This window comes from Toxorhynchites rutilus, chromosome 2, assembly GCF_029784135.1.
Source record: "Toxorhynchites rutilus septentrionalis strain SRP chromosome 2, ASM2978413v1, whole genome shotgun sequence".
NCBI classification, from domain to species: Eukaryota; Metazoa; Arthropoda; class Insecta; order Diptera; family Culicidae; genus Toxorhynchites; species Toxorhynchites rutilus.
Window position 1 is genome coordinate 268377159 of NC_073745.1, and position 20822 is coordinate 268397980.

The following is a 20822-nucleotide window of genomic DNA, read 5'->3' on the forward strand; positions in this document are numbered from 1 at the left end:
ATTTAAAATCAAAATATGAATACATCGAATAACTGTCACTGTAATCGCGATTAATGAAAGAAGAGATCTTTCTCAAGGTTAATGCATTTTTAAGTTAAGAATTAGGCTACATAATTTTTTTATTCCTCATCATTTTTTTTATCCAACCATCTAACATCGACAACTCGATAGACCACGAGACCAGAATGACAACGTGATACGTGATTATTACAAGAAATAAATATTCGCTCGATTAATCGAATATTGGAAGATAATTATTCGAATGAATCGAATATTGAAAATTGTCCCAACGATCAATCGATAATCGAATAAATGAAAATTTTAGACATCACTAGATTCAACTTCTTCATTTTTCTTCCAATTATCGAATGATATGCTCGAAAAATCCAATCCATTTTTCATCGATTTTAGCGTTAACGTATGCGATAAAAAAAAGTGGACTAATTTCGGATGGCGATGGAAAAAAGAATACAAAAGATAATGAAATCCGGTGAAGGAAGTTAAAAACTTCTTTTTCACTGGTGAAAAACTTATTTTCGTGATCATAATGAAAGACAAGACGTACTTGATGCTCGAATTCAACGAATGATAAGGGACCGAATACTTTACGTTCCCCAGGTAAGCAATGGCGACGAATATATCACCCACATCAACTTCTCGAGAAGGTCATTCTCTAACATACGAAAAGGGAATGTGCAAGCCGCTCTTCTTTCGAGTCATATGGTGAACTGGGAGATATACAGTACGGAGTGCTTGCCGGAAGTTGCGAAGGTGATGTGGTCTTCATGCCGAACCTAGGATCTGCCCTTTATACCAAAAGATCACTGGAGGATGGATCGGCTGGAGATCGAATAATTGTCGATCATTGTCGCAAAGACTGCCAACCTTCCCAACATCCCCCAGCTGCGATCGATAGAAAATTTTTGAGCCACTTTTTTTAAGCCACGAAAAGGTAAAAGAACACGCCGACATACATCTTTTCATCGGCCATGGTTGAGGTTCCGGCGAACTTCCGTAAGGCCGCCAAGCGCTTCATTTACGATACTTCATCAAACAACCCTGCCTCTCCCTATCCCGTATACACTAGTTCTTCCGGCTTATTCAACACGTTAAGCCCTGACCGAGCTAGGGGACCAAAGATTCCGTCTGACTCACGTTGATCCCTTCGGATCAATAGGGGACGTTTATGAAAAAATCATTTTCTAGTTTTGTTGCTGTCGTTTCTATTTGACACTCTCTAAACAAAAAGTCCACTGTCGGTGCGTTGAAACCAGCTCAACGTATTAATCTTTGGATGCATTGGAAGCTCGCTTGAACAGTCTGCCAAATAAGAGTTTTTTGTTAGGTTCATGCATTTAATAAAATCAACATGATCAAATTGTAATGTTGAAATATATTGATATCGCGGGACATTTTCGTTTCTTTTGCCAAATGCGGGACGTTTCGCGGGACGTAATCTTACGCGGGACATTTTGTTGAAACGCGGGACTGTCTGGTCAGTTTACACTAGTATAATTTCCCTAATAAATGTATGAAGGGAACGCATCTTGGTGGGGAATCGTGCTTTCTTCGTACTCCGTAGAATCCTACGATAGATGCGAGTTCATCACCGTACGCAGCTAACCCTTCACAAGACTGACACAAGACACAAGATTATCATAGTGCAGTGTTTTGTTCATTAGACATGTGGGATAATTATGGGGATGATCGCAGTTTCTGATAGCTCCGAAAAAGGCCGCCGCGGTAGCGGTGCGAGTAGAATGTTCTCGCGGAGGCAAGAAGGAACCATGAATCAACAATCTTCAGCTGATTCTACAATACCACGCTTAAAAAGAATCAGGATTTTTGGAAAAAATTACTAAAGATATTCAATGAAATTGTCATGATTGTTATTTAGGCGGTCCAAGGGCCTCCTCTGGCGCCACGTGTAGAAATACATTTTATTTTCGCAATTTCATAATCACATCACATGCTGCAGTATATACTTATTCCTATAGCTTCTTAAAGATAGTTGAACCGTTTGTTTGAGAAACCCCTTAAGTCCATTCGACGCAATTGTGAGAAAACGACTAAAAACTTTTTTTCTAAAAATTTTGACCTGGTCCTCATATTCGTTGCTATCAGGTTCGGTTATCACTCAAAATTCGGGTTTAAGCTCAAAATATAGCGTTTTAAAGAACATACAGAAAGGCGGGTTTATATCAACAAAATTCATAAATTTGTCAGTGTTTCTGAACACAACACTACACGCTATTTTATATGTATGAGTAATTTTCGTGTACGATACAAACAAATCTATCCCACCTGTAGTATATGTCAAACCACGTGAAACTCAGACGTCGATACATGCATACGTAATACAGAGATACGAATTCATTTGGCGGAGGGTGGGGGGAGTTTAGTCACCTCAATATTCAATGAAGTCGATTTGACGGAGAAGAATGAAATGAGATAGTCGAGTCGTAGAGTGAGATAGCAACTAAATGTCCGAATGACAGTTGAGTCATGTTGACGGAGACACTGCTGGAAGAAGCCAACATTGGATACGAAGGCGAATTTCATCATAGTCCCCTGACTATCCTCAGTTGAATATGACTTTGATGAGCCCTGCTTTAAATGTTTATAATGTTCATACCAAGTAAGAATGGGATTGTTTTTAAGTTATGCTCTGCATTGAAGGAGGGAGGGGGCACATTGTATGGCAAACACAGCGATATGCTCATTGCTCAAGGGTTGTCAAACGAATTTCCAACCCGACATATATTCAAGACACTGGCGGGATTCGAACCCCCCAACTTTCGGTTCGGAAAACCGATGCGCTTACCATCTGCGCTATTGCCAGATTTCACAGTCAATCAATACTTAAAATAGTTTTTTTCCAGCTCCTAAAAAAATGATTATGAGGCATGTGAATATTCTATGTTCATTAAATGGAATAAATTTTATTTGCAAACTAACTTTCAAATGGTTTTATTTGGCAATTCATATCATGAAGCTTGTTACTTGTATTGGATTATTGGCCATGTTCATCCCGGGTTTCTGTGTTATATAATCTATATCCGGAATATAGGCTTTCAACTTCCAGATGTCCTCGGAATCCTGATCGGAACTTTTCCATCTGGTTCTGCAGAATTGGCTGGGAGACTCAATTGACCTGGTTTCGATTTCATAAACCCAAAGTACTACTGTTGGCGTCACGTATGTGATTTTTTTCTACCGCCATATCCATGAAGTCTTTCGAGTGAGAAAACTGATTGAACTGCGAGAACTTGAAGTGGATTTTTTGACCATTTGGGGTTTTCCGGCCACTGCTTTCCAACGAAATATTTGTTTTCTTGCGTAGTTTCTCGTAGTTTTCTCAACGGTGGAGTAGTGGGATACTTTACGAGAAACGACGAGATTTTTTTTTATTATAGTGACTTTCAACACATTTCGGCTGGTTCGTCACTTTTACTTCCATTTTTGGAAGAATGTCGGGAGTGAGAATTGAACTCGTGATCTCAGCGTGAAAAGTATGGTTGTTACCACTACGCCAGATCACCAGATGCGTTGTCTAAGAAGGTCAATTACGCGTTCGCTTACCAAGCGATCGATCGTGAGTTCAAACTCAGCGCCACCAATTGACCATCTTTGTGTTGTTATAGAATAACTCGTCCACGCAACCATCATCAGCGATGGAAATCGATCCACGGTGGAACAAAGATCGATTCATCCATACAACTGCTCTGCTCTACAAGAAACATCGGGCTGCTGTTCTATTAATAACACAACAATGATTAATATCAACTGTTTCCGCTGTCCGGTCTGCTGAACAATGGAAGAATACCCTTGCGCCTAAATGGCTACTACTGTGTAATTTACCATAATGTAATGGAACAGAAAACATAACGCCTAAATGGCTACTACTAACTACTGTGTAATTTACAATTTATAGAAACATAAACATATGTTCATGTACACGATTAAAACACGGCTCTGTTACAGCTAAAATGATATGAGCCTAGTAAATAAATAAATGGGATAAGAAAAAAAAAATTGCTCGCTGCACTGAAACTGAAATACTGATCTTCTTTAATATTCAAATAGTTCTTCAGTATTTCTTAGCAAAATTACATCTCCAACACAGAACGAAACATCTCAGATAACGCAGAACGGCAACAGAAAATCCGAACCGACACTAACGCTGAAAAATACCTTACTTTTGATCCGGAAACAATGATTGAAATCTCGAAAATTGAATGAAAGATTGAAAAAAAATCATAAATATGTCATTAAGGATTTATCAGTTATTCAGCTAGCGGCCGGACGGCAGCAAGGCTTTCCAAATATGGCTTAAATTGCAATATTTTTTCTATCCACATTGTCCAAAGAACGAATGCTGCTTTTGCATTTCGAGTGACCGATTTACGCTCACCTGATTAGCAGTGATATTTAAATGCTGTACCTCGGCCACGGAAACACGATAGGTGTATTTTCTTTCAATTATCGTAATTTTAATCAGAACAGTACTGTATAACATACCGAAAATAAATTAGAGGATTTCCGATTCTATTAAAGTGCAAGTCATCAGAATCCGTTCAGAGCTAAAATAATTCAAAACTATTTAAAAAAAACCATGAACTGATTTGATTTCATTATATTCACTGACGTCAACAAGATTAGCCCTAATGATCGGATTAAATATATTTAATAGATATTTAATCTAATAATATCACTTAACTAGACAACCAACTAGTGTAATAATATGTAATGCGTTTATCTCCATTATTCTCATCTTATGTTTCTTAGATGATTTCTTAAGTTTTCATGATTGTTACAAATGCAAAATGGTAACGGTCCAGGCGGGCCATCCAAAAGAGCCCAGTGGGCCGGAGGTTGAGTATAGCTGTCCTAAAGTGTTCACATGACGTTAAGACTTTCAGATTAAGTTACAGCCGAAACACTAGGAGGAGGAGTGATGGGAAGCGGTTTAGGAAAACATGAAATCGATCCGGCTACTTGGGCAGCTTCAATTCAATCGTAAATTTGTAAAAAAATTGTAAAAAAAATCATTAAAATTGTCAGACAATTCCAATATGCAGATAGTTTGGAATGGAAGTAGAACAAAAATTGTTGAGGTTCATACAATGCGTTCGCTCTACATATGCCACTCTTGCGATTTGTCCCGGCTCATACGCAAACCGGGTCGCATCATGAAGTAAAATAATGCAGTCGAGTTGATGCAAATAAATAGAAGTTCGATTCAATGATATACTGATAGCAGAGCCGCAGCCCCCCGACTAGGCCACGTGCTCGGGTGACCGGGAATGGGTCATCGGCAGCGAAGCAGCATGAATCCTACATCAGATCGGGTAAACTAACGAACAAGCGAACAGCGAAAAAAAAATTCAGATAAAATCCTCACGGAATCGGAGCGGACACGTTCACGCAGCGCTAAGAGCAATGGGGGTACAATTTTAAGCCGTAACTAAAACAGTGTGTCCTTTCTGCCCGCCTTCGGTACCCCCCGCAAGGCTCCTGGGAGGGAGGCGGGTGGTAGGCAATCGCTTCTTGGCATATCCCCCGGACGCATGATGATGGTCGCATGAACAGAAACAAGAATATCTCATCGTAAAAAAGGGTCTCTCTGCATTTGAAGGAATGGAATTCTTTTCACTTTACCTACTCCCAAGTCTTATGCTGTCCCATCTCAGAACGGGAGGGGATCTGAGCTGGAGTTTGCTCTCCTTCGTATATATGTATATAGAAGTGTATGGAAATCCCCGTCCACCGATCCAATGCCTACGGGGAAGAGCAGGATATCGAATATCCACTTTGACGAAAACATAAATTACATCCCGCTGTGCGGTTGCTATCGTCTCAAATTAGTCTGATGAATAAAAATGGACTATTCGTACACATGGAAAGTCATCGTTTTTTTATATTCATTTTACATTAGATCGGGGATTTGATAGTAAGCTTGAAGTGTCGCGTGCTATTTTCTGGAATGAAATCGCTCCCGTTGTTTCGTGTAGATGGAGTTCTCCAATTTGCTGTACCTGGAAATTAAATTTACGGATTTAATTCGATGTGAAACGGATTCAATTACCCTTCCCAGTTTCCATTGAACAAAAGTTCCTACTTTTTTTTATTTTAAAGAAACCGTCCCCCCAAAAGACGTACTCCATTAACACCTCACTTTCGCCCGAATTGAGAAGACGATGGCAGTGGGTCATCACGCGTCACATTTTGCCACTAAATCGTACCGACATATGATTAATCTCTTCGTTTTGCGACCCACGGTTCCTTGCTTGCCAGTTCAGTTTTCCATCATTTTTCATGGTGTTATTATTTATATGTTTTTTCCCCGTTTCGTTGTCGTTGCAGGGATGGAGGCCATCATGTCAGAGTTCTTCAACGACACGACGACCGCGTTCTACATCATTCTGGTGGTTTGGTTCGCCGATCAATACGACGCGGTATGCTGTCATACGTCTGTCACAAAACGTCACTGGCTCAGGTAAGTGGAAATAAAGCCCCTCCCCACTCGGGTTGCTTGTTTTATTTTATTTTTCTCACATTCTCTAATGCAGCTTGAAACGAGACGTATTTCAAGCCGTTTTATCTGCTCGTTTCATTCAACTGACTCAATTTTTCTTTCGCGTTCTTTTTTTTTTTGGGAGGAAAATCCCAGAGTTTGATGGAAAAGCGGAGTGGAGGAAATTCTTTTTTTCCCTGTTTGGCATTTAGTTCGCTCATGATAGCGAAATACAGCAACAATCTCACGCGGGTGTTCATCCCGTCCAATTCAGTTTTTTTTTCTCTTTCCGCCTCTGTTCTCGCAAGTAGCGTTTAATTCATATCTGTCATAATATTTTCCCGTTGCGCTTTATCATATCAAAACAGCGCACACCGCCGTGTGGATGCGTTCAAAAGAAACAAAATCCTTGGAAATCGAACAAGAAAGACTCGGCAAGCGGGATTGAAATCTCGAGCTTTCAGCTTGCTGCTGATTTCGTCTTTGGGGATGAAATTCGCAATCGCGTAGATTTCTCGCACTTTGATTCGCGCTTGAACGTAGCGAAAAAAGTGGCGGTGTGAAATGAAACAGAAAACACCAGCCGTCGACTGATTATCAACTTCCGGTTTTGTGATCTGCTGTGATTTGGGTTCTGTAGCTTTTTGTGTTGATTAGGTTGAGTGCAATGCTGTGCGGGGGAAATGATTTTTTATGGTGACTCTAAATACGAGGGCGGTCCGATAAGTACTTAGCCTCATCGCCCGATGGTGTCAGTATCGCAAGAGAGATTACGTATCGTGTAGTATATTCGGCTACTGTCAAAATTTCAGCCGAATCGGACTCGTAGTTTCGTTTTGACCGTGTGTGGAAGCGGGCGTGTCCGCGGATTTTAGAAAAACCCGCTGTCGCCACGGCCAAATTGGTCGAATTGCACTTCGAACTGCTGCCCCATAAACCGTATTCTCAAGATTTGGCCCCGTGCGACGTTTTTTGTTTCTAAACTCACTCGCCGGGCAAAAATTCGAGTCGAATGAGGAGGTCGTCGCCGCTATGGAGGCTAACTTTGCAGACCTCGAGAAAACATATTTTCCAGATGAACTAACACTAGAAAGACCGAAACTTAGTATATAACTATATTGCCCAAAAACAGTCAAAAAGACTGCTTTGTGAATTGATATCTGGTGTGTAGAGAAATTTATTTAAAATTAATTTTCAATAGTTTTTATATCATTTACAATTACAAAACAAGTTATTAGTGAATATTAACAATAAATAAATTATTTGACTAAAAAAAAACGAGACATGTTATCTTCCGTTTGATAAGCTGATTTGGATTGTTCCCTTTTGTTTCCTCTAATGGTTTCAACTAGAATTGTTTTTTTTTGTCAATAATTTCGTCGCGAGTGACATGCTAGGGAAAATTGGTCGTGATTTTTCTTAAACATCTTGTAAATGGCTTGACAAGCTTCAGAACGTGTTCTCTAAGAAGCATTGATGTGTTTCCCCAAATAAAACATTCATTTTCAAAACATTCATTCCAATTGTATGCCAAGTTTATTGAGTTTATTAGGCATATACTGTGAAAATTTGCATCTGGTTTTTTTCGAAAATAATTGCTCGTCAACTGTAATATTTTGCCCTGGTTGATAGCAAGTTTGGCTATTCTCTATATTCAAGCATATCTTCTTCTTCTTCAATGGCACTAACGTTCCTAGAGGAACTTCGCCGTCTCAGCGTAGTATTACTTGCGTCATTTTTTATTAGTACTTAGTTGAGATTTGTATGCCAAATAACACGCCTTGAATGCATTCTGAATGGCAAGCTCTAGAATACGCGTGATCACAGTGCAAGTCGGAGGAAATTTCTTCGACGAAAAATTCCCCCGACCAGAACGGGAATCGAACCCGAACACCCGGCATGTTAGTTATGACGCTAAACACTCAGCCACGGGAGCACACAAGCTTATTGGCATATAAAATGCCAATAAATGCACATACTTCAGATTATTCTGTTGTTCAATCATTCCTCAAAACTCAGCAGTCTACATTTGTGCGTTTTTTTTATATGCTTGATAATATTGTTGTCTGTTATCAACGAGATAAGACCATCTGCCATAATGCTCGTTTTTGCGTTACCTGGGTGCCTTTTCACACCCTTGATAATACAAGCTGATGGTAACCTTCCAGGAACACCAGTTTCGTCAAATTTTGACCACAGTACCATCGACAACTGCTCCGGTCTCCTGGAAAGTGTTTTCTGTTTCTTCATCAGAGTCTGCACTGCTTAGCACCCTACACATTTTCCCGGATATATTGATGACATTTTCATTTTCATAATTAGTGATCGACTCCTCATCGTTATCTTCAGTGTCAGATGTTTCACTTTGAACACAATCTGCCTCATCTCCACATGATAGTTCAGAATTTATTGCATCATCGAAGCACTCTTCACATATGTTCGTTTACTTTTCCAATAACTCATTTTTTTCAACATTCATTTACTGCATTCAGACCTCAAAAGAAATAAAATACACAACTTGTTAGAACAAGTGTTACTGCATAAAAATTTGAATAACGTAATAAGTAATTACTACTTTAGATTTCTGAGAAACTGCAACTTATCAAGTACAGTAAAATCTGTTTTGTGCGATTTTTTTTGTGCGGTTTTTTGTGCGAGTTTTGTTTTTGGGGTATATGAAAATAAGCATATTTGACGAAGTTATCGTTCATTTATTTTTTTTCGTTGGTTTATATGCATGTCAGTGCGAAAAAAACATATTTGCGTCTCAATTATCCACTTCTGAAATCATTCCCCTTCTCCCATCAAATGCTCTAAGTTTTTCCAAGTTTTTGCCTGACATGATTTCTAACAGCAACACGTTTCGACATGCAACTAAAAGCATAAAACAGCCACGCGCTACCGGAAAGGCAAACTGTCCCATCGCAAAGCAGGGAAACAAAAGGAAATTGAACGGTGAGCGGCGTGGATTTGAGTTATTTTCCTTGGGGAAACTTTTTTTATGCGTTCCCTATCTACCGCACAAAAAAAGTTTTTTTCAAAATGTGTACCGAACCCGATTTTTTAAAGCTACTGGCGAAGTTTTGCACGATTTTTTTTGTGCGGTCCTCTATCCCCCACACAGATAAAGGTTTGCCTGTATACGCCCAAAGTGACAATTTATCATGTATGTGTATGTTATCATGTGACGGTAATCGCAAAAAATGAAAACTGCATACCAATACAATGCCGAAACTGGTCATATACGAACTTTACTGAATTCGGTAATAAAAGTCATTTTATTATTTAAAATTCCTCAAGCAGTCAAAATGACTGCTTTTTGGGTATATAGAAATAACACATATATATCTCCGGAAATGAAGTAGGGAGGAGGTAACTACAATTATTAATAAACAATTATATGTTGTGTAAAAAGCGTCTTTTTTATACCCATCCGTTAGGTTCAATTGCAGAAGAGAAATGAAATTGGAGAACAAAACCACAATGCATAGGCGTCAGAGTGCGACCGTCCTCATCTCACATCGCCGTATTAACTGAATGGATATCCAGAGCGTTATTGGCCCAAAAAAATAACCTGTGCAAAGTTTCAGCTCGATAGGACATGATTTAGGGGTGCCTCAAAGCGCTTGTTTTGATTATTTGATCCTCGAAAATCTTACAAGGGGAGAGAAAAAGAAATTTGAAAAATGGAATATTTATTTTCGATGTCAAATGATTAAGTCAATGAGAGGCAATGAAGGTATGGAAAAAAATAATTATTGAGAACCGACCACGTACATTTTGTTTATTGGCCCAAAAAAAAATGATCTGTGCAAAATTTCAGTTCAATCGGAGATGATTTAGGGGTGCCTCAAAGCTCTCATAGTTTTGATTTTTTGATCCTCGAAAATGATTTAGGAGTTCTTCAAAGCACTCAAAGTTTTGATTTTTTGGCCACTCAGGCTAAGTCCCAAAAATTGAATTTCGGCTAAAATTATTTTTTCCAGATAACCCCAGATCTCCTCGTTTTATGCATTTTTAAGTCATCTGACATCGTAAAAAAAAATTCCTTGGAAGAATTTAGAGGATCAAAAAATCGAAACTTTGAGTGCTTTGAGGCATCCCTAAATCATGTCCAATAGAGCTGATACTTTGCAGGTAATTTTTTTGGGCAATAAACAAATTGTACATAGTCGGTTTGTGAAATTCGATGATGATTTTCTTTCCATACATCCATTGCCATCCTAATGTACATATTGTTTATTGACTCAAAAAATGACCTATGCAAAATTGCAGCTCAACCGGACATGATTTGGGAGTGCTCCAAAGCGCTCAAAGTTTTTATTTTTTGATCCTCGAAAATCTTTCAAAGGGAGTCCCAAAAGGTCAATTTTCGGCCAGAATTTGTTTTCGAGATAATACAATATCTCGACATTTTATGCATTTTGAAGTCATTTGGCATCGAAAAAAAATCGTTTTTCCAAATTTCATGTACCCACAAGATTTTCCAGGATCAAAGAATCAAAACTTTGAGCGCTCAGACATCAAATATTTTTCCTATTTTCATGACATAAATTTTAGGACAGTGACATAAATGAACAATCCATTTTTATCATACATTATCAATATTAACATAAGATCCTCAAACCAAATGGTATGTAGACGATGATTAAATTTTCTTCAATTTTAGCTGTTTAATTGAATTGTTAGATATTCGGTAAATGGTTGAATATTTAACCCATGTTCAATGAATCAACAATACCATTTTTTAAACTTAATTCATATTTTACTCATTATTTACTAATCCAATACGACTATATTCTTAGAACTTCAATCTATTTGAGTCTCTGGTAAATTAATCTAATAGTCATGCTACCGACGAAGACGTTTTGAATATTATCGAGAATCTAAACACTAATATTACAGACAAAGTAACCTGGTGTTAACTTCAAGCTATGCGAGCAAATATTCATTGAAGCGATTGATTGTCCGCATAAACTGACGTAAGCATTTTTCAAAGGAAACAAATATGTTTTAATTTATGAATTCTTCTATGCCCTCTCTTCACCGGAAATACTTAACAACTGGACAGATCATTTCATTGGAAATGTGGATGGTTATGGTTTTAAGCCAAAAAACAACAAATATGTGTTTCACCAACACTAATGGTGTTGGTGATTACGTCTCCTATGCAAACATGGGCAGGATAATTTTTCGAGTCAATAAGTGGCAATCATATATCTCTTAGACATTTTATGTTTTGTATATAAAGATTGTCCTACAATTTCGTTGATCCAGAGCAGAACTATTAATGCTTAAAGAATGAATGGATTCCTCCTGGGAATTACACAGAAAAAATAATACCTCCTTCCCAAAGAAAACCGGAAACGACGATCGATTGCGGCATTCGTAATCAAATAATTTTATAACACTGCTTTTATCAATGTGATTTCTTCGATATGGTTAAATAATATCCACTACACCATATCAAAAAATTTGTATTCTTCATTATCAAATCCATAGTCAATGGTACCCATCGGTATCGATATCTTCGATACCTCTATTTTCGCTAAATGCTCGCTCCGGCTGCAGAAAAGAAAAGGAATTGGGAGAGAAGGGCATAGTGCTTAAGCAAGCTAGCGAGACCATCTTCCCGTCACTTTCCAATCAAAACTAAATGAATTTCCGAGCGGGCGCCAGTTTATACACAGATTTGTGTTATTTCAATAGCCTTCAAAGTCATAGTTTTCAAAGCTATTTTTATGCTACAGGAACAAGTTTTCGGGTCAATAATTAACAAACATATAACTCTTAGACATTTAGTCTTCCGAATAAAGTGATTGTCATACCATTGCATTCAACCGGCAAAGAGGTACACTGCGTTTCACAACGTGTGTTCAGGCGCGAAACAATAAAAAAAACTAAGATTCCAGAGTCTCATAACTATAGAACCAGATGGAAAAACTCTCACTCCTCTACAAAATTAACGTCAATTTCACATGATTCAAAATAAGTTTCTAATTCGTAGGACATCTTTAGTTCTCAATCAGCTCAAATAACTCATTCGGGATGGTTTTGACCAAGCAGTGCCATGTTGTAGTGTGTATCTCGCTCTACACCCAAACTAGCGTTGGCAGAAAACATGTCATCTTTGGCAGAAATGATGCCATTTAGTGTGTTGGAGAGTGAAATGCACAAATAATGAGCTATTTTATAAGCTTAAAAATGGTTTGTATGTATGCGTGCGGATATCTCTTTCTGTTTCTTTTCTCATTTCTTTTGGGATTTGCCAAAAAAAAAGTCCATACGACGTCAATAGGGATCGAGCCAAGGCCGGCTGGAATGCAAAGCTATTTTGCACGACCACGCTATCCACATGGCTAATGATGCTTCAGCAGTTGTTCAGCAAATACGTGATAACATTGCACCTGATTATAAAATGAAATTGGGAAGTGTTTTCTAAGAGTAAAAAAGGAGCGCATGAAGGAGAACAATATCTATCTCGGTCTGGACCGAGTATGTGGCTTTTGTTTCGCTCGCTCGTATTAATCTTATATTGCTGTACCAAATGCTTACCAGTATTTGTGAGTCATGACATTTTCTGTTATGTTATGTCTCATTTAATGTCATAAACCGGAATGACAAAACATGAGCTAAGAATCAATTTTGGGTGTACGCAGAGGATACTGCTCGTTTAAGCTATTCAACTCACTCATACTGCTTGTAAGCTGCATCTACTATTCGTACGATCACTCCTTATAAGTTCTTGGCAGGGTTTTGATCTGGTAAACAAGCTGACCAGTTCAGAATCTAAAGCCACTACTCAATAAACCATGCCTTGACTTTCCGGATGTTATGAATTGATGCTAAAATACCCAATTATCACATTGTTTTTGATGTAAAAACAGCAGTAAATGATTCTGAAGTACTTCGTTGCACTTCTGAATGTTCATTCATGTCGATTGTAAGTTACCTAAACCAGGCCTTTTTGAGACAATTCTCCCCAAACCATAAAAATCCAATCTCCAAAGCTGCCGTTCAACGTTGTCCCGTGTTTTAAAATCAGCAACTGAGAAAAATGCAATCAAAGTTTTCTAGCATATTTGTCTACCAGAAGCTTTACACCTTTCAGTTTTGCAGTACACCGGGTTTTTCATGAACAGTAAACTATTGTCTAATGAAATGTGAAAAGTTTTCCTCACTTTAATCAATCAAGCTTGATTATAAGTTCAAAAATTTATGGTTGGACAATTATGCCTAGAATATCAGCATGGGACAATTGCACTTGATGTTTTTTTTAACACTGGGAACAAACAATAAGTTTGTTTGTGTTTTTCTGAAAAATTGTGCATAAAAACATCGTTTTATGAATAAGGGAGTGATCTGCAAGTACTTTGCAGAATATAAATCTCGTTGTTATTAGGCATTCGCTAACAAGGTGTACACGTGCTCTGTTAAACATTTTTGGTATTTGTTTGAGAATTAGTTCGTTCTTCCTAACCAGAAATGAGTGCTTTAACCCTGCTGAATGCGTGACATAAAATTCTAGTACTTGAACCGATTCATTTATTACGGATCAACCAAAATTACATGGTGGGACTGTTATGCCTAATATTTCAAGATGGGACAATTGAGTTTGATGTTTTTTAAATGTGTTCCCAGCTTTTAAAATACATCAACAATAACAATAATTTTTTTTTGGTGTTTTTCTGGAAGATTATGCATAAAAACATCGTTTTATGAAGAAAAGTGAAAATTGTCAAAATGTAACATGGGACAACCATGCGTAGAACGGCAGAAAGCTGCTAGTCTAAAAACTATTGTGGAAGCTAGTGTCATGGGTTTCACAGTCAGGGGGAAGTAGTAGTGTGAATTGAAGTCAGATTGAATGAAGAGGCAGATTTGTATTCATTAGTCACGTCAATTAGAATAACATTTTTCTAGAATAGTTCGTCAGTCATCCTCGCTCGTAACGCTCTTCAATTCATTTTTTAGTCAATTCAAGGTATGTTGACGGCGAATGCCGAAGTAATCCTAGTCGAAAGGAAGCTACAGAGAGAAGAGTATTTTTTCATCTTCGAAGATTTCGGGCCCTGGTAAGAACTATGCGCCTCCGTAGTATGATCCTAGCGTTGTTACTAGATACTCGATGAACTACTGCTAGCTGTTGGTTTCTTCAACATCATTGACATCATAACAAATACACTAGAATTTTTTCGGATGATTTTGCCGTTCAAATTTCTCGGCATTTATATTTTATTATTATTTTATTTTATTTTAAAAAAAATAATACGACGTTACATGGTCTTAATGAATATAATCTTATTCTAATTTCTCCGGAGCCTTGTGCGAAACTGAGCTGAGTTTTCGTTGAATTCATAAAAATTAAACACGGCATTGAAACTACGCATGACTGCTCGAACTGGTTCAATACCAATGTAGTCCTGTCTCCATCGTGGCAGTCGAAAAAACTCGGAGGTCCTGAGTGCGCAACCAGGAATATTGATGTCCACAAGAGCCAGGAGGTTCGGAGCGTCGAGCTCGGTGTTCAGTAGCTTGGCAGCAAAAACGGCTTTCGCATTTTTTCTCCTTCGTTCCAGTGTCTCCAATCCCAACAGTTGGCATCTGTCCTGGTAGGGCGGCAGATTGACAGGATCATTCCACGGCAAGTCGCGAAGCGCGAATTTCACGAATTTACGCTGAACGGCTTCTGAGCGATCAGTTACGGTACTATTAAACGGATCCCAAATCATTGAACCCGTTTCAAGAATGGGACGAACCAGACTGACATACAGTGATTTTTGAGTGTAAGGATCTTCAAACTCTTTCGTCACGTTTCCAACGAAACCAAGCTGCCTTCGTGCCTTCGCAATTATTTCTGAATAATGGTTCCTAAATGTCAAGTTGAAGTCCAATGTGATTCCAAGGTCGCGCACCGTCTTTACACGAGTCAGGGTAGTCCCGTTGATGACGTACTCGAAATGCAGGGGGGCTTTTTTGCGATTTTGCGATGACGTGGCTCTTTGGAATGCTGAGGCATGGCACCACGATGCGAATTTGTCCAGTATCTCCTGAAGTCGGTAACAATCATGTTCATTATCAACGATCACAAAGATGTTTGTGTCGTCTGCGTATATTAAATAGCACCCGTTCTCCAGAAGTAAAGTAGCGTCATTGATATATAGCGAGAATAACAGAGGGCCAAGATTGCTCCCCTGAGGCACCCCTTAAGGATTACAGAACCAGTCTGAAATTTACGAACCAGTCATGATCGCAAGAGCTCTATTGCAGAGATACGATTCAAGCCTATTGAACAAATTTCTCAGACGAGCCCAGTTTACGCAGTTAACGCAGGAGAATAGAGTGGTCAACCCGAAAAGGCAAAGGCTGCTTTCAAATCGGTGTAAATTGTGTCCACTTGTTTGCCCAGACCAATACTTCGAAGACAGATCGAGGTAAACTCAATGGCGTTTGTGGTCACACTTCATCCGGGGTAGGAACCATGCTGGTTTGTAGAAATATGACCTTTTGTTCTGTTGAACATAAAAATGGAAACGATGAACTATATTAATTTCGAACATGCACAGAAAGAAGTGATCCCACGATCTGATATCAGTTATACTTCCCTTCTTGTGGACAGGAAACATGTACGATAATTTCCAGTCGGTCGGGAATTTGGCCAAGGTCATTGACAAATTGAATATGCGGTGGGTTCATGAGTTGGACGGAACATTTTTTTATAACACATGCAGGAATTCCATCTGGACTGTTCGACGACTTTAGCTTCTTTACAGCTGAGATAAACTCTTCAGATGAGACCTCGAACGTATCCAACTCGATCACGTCATTTGGGGTGAAGTCAAGTGGGTCTACGGAATCTGCATTTGCAGGCGTAACTTCGAAAACAGAGCGAAAGAATTCGGCGAAAAGTTCACATTTCTCCGAACTAGTGTTAGCGACTCTTTGATCCAGGGATAAGGAGGTTGGAAGGCCAGTCTCTTTTCGTTTCGAATTTACAAAATTCCAGAATGATTTTGGATTTCGTCTGATGTTCTTTTCGATAGATCTGGAGTATTTGCGGTAAAGTTGGTCGTTCAAGTACCTGTAGCGGCGGTTAGCTATGTGGAAGACGATCTTATCATAAAGAGAGCGTGATTTGCGGAAGCTCCTATGAACGAGTTTGCTGCATCTTCTCCTTCTTCGCAATTCTTCATTCGACCACGGCGGTTTCTTGAGCGGACGGTTCAACAGAGCACATTGAGAAATTGCCAGTCGAACAGAACTAGCGAATTCGTGGACCGCAATGTCAATGTCATTGCAGTTCAAGACAGAGGACCAGTCGATTTGACTTAATACGGTAGATAATCGTGCAAAATCGGTTTTTGCGAAGTTATACCCCTGAAGATCGAAGACATTATTGGTATATCGCGTGAGAGAGCTGCAGCTTAAGGTGATTATGAACGGTGGATAACATTCATCGATTGCGATGAGCGGGTCGTTTATGTTGTCAAGCGTAAAAGCATCGTCTATTGATTCACTGACAAGTGCAAGGTCCAAGATGTTGCCATGTCGGTTGCGAAGACTATTAATTTGACGCAGATTGCAGAAATCAAGAAGCACTGCACATGATCGGTTAATTGTCGAGATAGATAAGTCAAGTTTGCAGAACGCGTTGTCCGAATTGATCCACTTTAGCCCTGGCAAATTATAGTCACCGAAAACCATCATCAAATCGTCTGCGTTGGTCCTGGATGCAAGCGACTCCAAACAATCAGTATGACGCTTAATAACTTGCACATCGCTCGATTTATCCGGGGGAATGTATATATTAGGCTGTCAAAAAAGTCGTGCGGTATTTCCGCGAGGTGTCGTTGTAAGCGCGTAGTTCTAGTTGTATTCATTGTATCGAGTCATACTATAGCTTGTTGGAAAGGTATTTTTTGCGCACTATAATATAGTCCTTGACAGTGTTTTGTTTGGTTAAGTCGTTCGTGAGTTATAGTGTCGCAAATATGGAGCAAAATAAAGAGAAAATCCGACATATTTTACAGTACTACTTTGACAAAGGCAAAAATGCATCTCAAGCTGCCAAAAAAATTTGTGCAGTTTATGTACCCGATACAGTTTCCATTTCCACCGCACAACGATGGTTTCAACGTTTTCGTTCTGGTGTAGAGGTCGTCGAAGATGCGCCACGCTCCGGAAGGCCTGTCGTCGAAAATTGCGACAAAATCGCTGAATTAGCCGAGAAAGACCGGCATAGTAGCAGCCGTAGCATCGGCCAAGAGCTGGGGATAAGTCATCAAACCGTTCTGCTGTATGTTTGGTGGGATTGTCAAGGAATAATCTATTATGAGCTGGTTCCCTATGGCCAAACGCTCAATTCGGACCTGTACTGCCAACAACTGGACCGCTTGAAGGTAGCACTCATGAAGAAGAGGCCATCTTTGATAAACAGAGGCCGCATTGTCCATCAGGACAACGCCAGGCCACACACTTCTTTGGTGACGCGCCAGAAGCTCCGGGAGCTCGGATGGGAGGTTCTTTTGCATCCGCCGTATAGTCCGGACCTTGCACCAAGTGACTACCACCTGTTTTTGTCCATGGCGAACGAGCTGGGTGGTCAGAAGTTAGCCACAAAAGAGGCCTGTGAAAATTGGCTATCCGAGTTTTTTGCCAATAAGGAAGCGAGCTTCTATAACAGGGGTATTATGAAGTTGGCATCTCGTTGGGAACAAGCCATCGAACAAAACGGCGAAACGGCAAATTGAAAATTCAAAAAAACAAATGAAAATTCAAAAAAAAAAATACCGCAGGACTTTTTTGACAGCCTAATAGTATCAACAACAATTTCGCGTTTTCCAACGGAAATATCAACCCACGCATGTTCTAGTTGAGGTTCGCTTACCGCGAAGGATGATGAAAGAATGCTATTCTTGATTGCGATGAGATTTTTGTAAGACTAGCCAACTAAAATCGTTAAAAAAGTGAGTTTTTACATGGTTTAAGTGCGATGATACTGGTCATGAATAATATATATTATAAATCAGCTACATAATATGATTCCGTAGTAGGAAAAAGCGAAGCTTTGCATAAATTTGTCTTCTGCTGGGGTAATAATACGTCAGTTTCAACATAACTATTTTACACCCAAATAAGATTTCGTTACGAGGAAGAATCATACCGTTGAATTATCACCATAAAAATCTCGCAAATGCACAATGCATTTTTCATACACAAGTACCCGGCAGAAGACGGACAATGAGCAACGGACATAATATATCTATAAAATTCCAGTATCCTTATTTGTCCTTGCCACCCATGTGCCATCAACCCAACCCTGCATCTCTTTAGCGGATCCCTGCTAAGAAGTATACTGTGCACATGAATGCAACAGAATCTCATTCTAACAAGAAGGCTGTCTGTCGTCGGGTTGCTCCGGGTGATTTGACTAGTTCTTCGCTTACAGTAAAAATCACCACCAGCAAACAACACCCAGAGTCAACTGTCCCTCGTGCCGCCGCTCCACAGTGTCGAGCTCATCTGGAGGGCGACTTTCTCAAACAGTGTTTCCATATGAGCCGCCGTACACCACAAGCGGCGAATCCAGCATCACACTTCCGTCGAGCCAAGCTCCGAAGTGATAGCAACAAGTCGCAATTTCTTCTTCGGGAGACGAACTGTATGCTACAGAGCGCCACCGCCCCCGTCTCATTGCTATGCAGATTTTGCCATTCAAAAATATGGCATCCCAAGCAGACTGCTACGGTACACAGAAGCACCTTTCCCAAGTCCCGTAGCGCTCCAGAGGAGGAAACACGGACAGTTCTGAAATCCTTTTTCGGCACTTCTGCCCGCTACCCACAACCGACCAACCCGATTCGACTTCCCGGTGATGGTCTAACGAAGCGAGACGAGCCAAATAGCTTCACATTCATACATTTATAAACCTGTTGCATGTGCTGCTGACTATAGTAGTGACGTCCGACGGGTTCTTGGGAAACCCTCCGTCTTCTTGACAGCCGTGGCGAGGGGGGGGGGAGTGAGAATGCTCCTGTTACCCACATGGGAGACGTGGCTGCACCGAACCGGCGCATCATCAGATTATGCAGCGTTGAAAATCTAAAATCTCTTCCGGAATACGTAATCAGAAGAGCACATACGGGCAGGCGAAACGTTGGGCGAAAGAGGGGGCGGCGATATGTGTGTTCTTCCTCCCTGTGATAGCATATCCGTCGTGGGAAATGCTGGGCAATTGTAAAAATACAAAAAGAATGTTATGGGCTAAGATTGTTCGAAAACCATATCGCGCTGAAGCTAATTGGCAAAGTAATCTCGGTCTCGGTTGTTTTTGTGGATGTTTCTTTGATATGCTTCTCGGGCGCTCATCATCAAAGGAGGAAACTGAGGCTTCAGTGAGTTGAGTCCCTTAAAAGGATCGGCCGGGAGATTTCCCACAATAATTCTCCGATAACGTGCGCGCTTGCAAATGAGCTGGAAAATTAACCGATCTTGATTTAATGACTAAAAAGGTATCCAGTGAAATAAAATATTCAACAACATCCGGCGAATATCTTGATGGGTGAAGAAAGAGAGTAGAAGGGTTATCTACTGTCCGTTTATTTTTTCCTCCCTCCATGCGGCCATTTTTTCTTCATTTTCAGCCCATCGCAAAACGCAAACGTTTAACTCATAAAAATGAAGGGGGAAACGCGGATAGTAAATTCGCTCTAACCGCTCAAATTGACGAATGATGGTAATTCAACCAATGATGATGAAGATGATGGTGATGTGGTTGCAACTTGTTGGGAGAGTAAATCGAATAAATTTTTGACCCATAAAAAAGGGGTTTATAGTGTTCGTGTGTGCGTGTGGTATTCGGCAAACAAACCCTCTTCACATGTATGGCAACAAATTACGGCCACTTCATCGCATATTTTCGGATGATCCAACCTTTTTTTTATGGCGCAGCGACCATTTTCGAACGCCATGACGAGTATGGACGGACGCAGAGGACTTTGGACTGGTGTGTAGGTCTACACGAGATCAGGGAACAATTTGGTCAGCAAAAAATAAAAAATTCCCGACGAAGATACCCACCACCACCCGTGATGAACCATGACAACTTTATTGACAGGTTACGGACGATATAGGTAAAATTGATTTCTTCCACTTTTGGGGTTCGATTTCTTTTCTCGGGTTTTTCGACTTGCGAAGAAGTTGCGAAATCGTTCCGAGATCGAAACGGATGATTGTCTCATCAAAAATACAAAAGCCGCTTCTTTCCTGTTCGCCCGAGAGATCATTATAATAGTGACATCCTTCA

The 20822-nt window shown here is 39.8% G+C and overlaps 1 protein-coding gene across 2 annotated transcripts in view; it reads left to right on the plus strand.

Moving 5' to 3' along the window:
- Positions 1 to 20822, plus strand: part of LOC129765310 (uncharacterized) — a 225315-nt gene that overhangs the window by 119422 nt on the left and 85071 nt on the right. For both annotated transcript variants that reach the window (XM_055765484.1, XM_055765483.1), the window contains exon 9: positions 6367 to 6499. In XM_055765484.1, coding sequence (XP_055621459.1) covers positions 6367 to 6499 — 133 coding nt within the window. The remainder of the gene's footprint in view (positions 1 to 6366; positions 6500 to 20822) is intronic.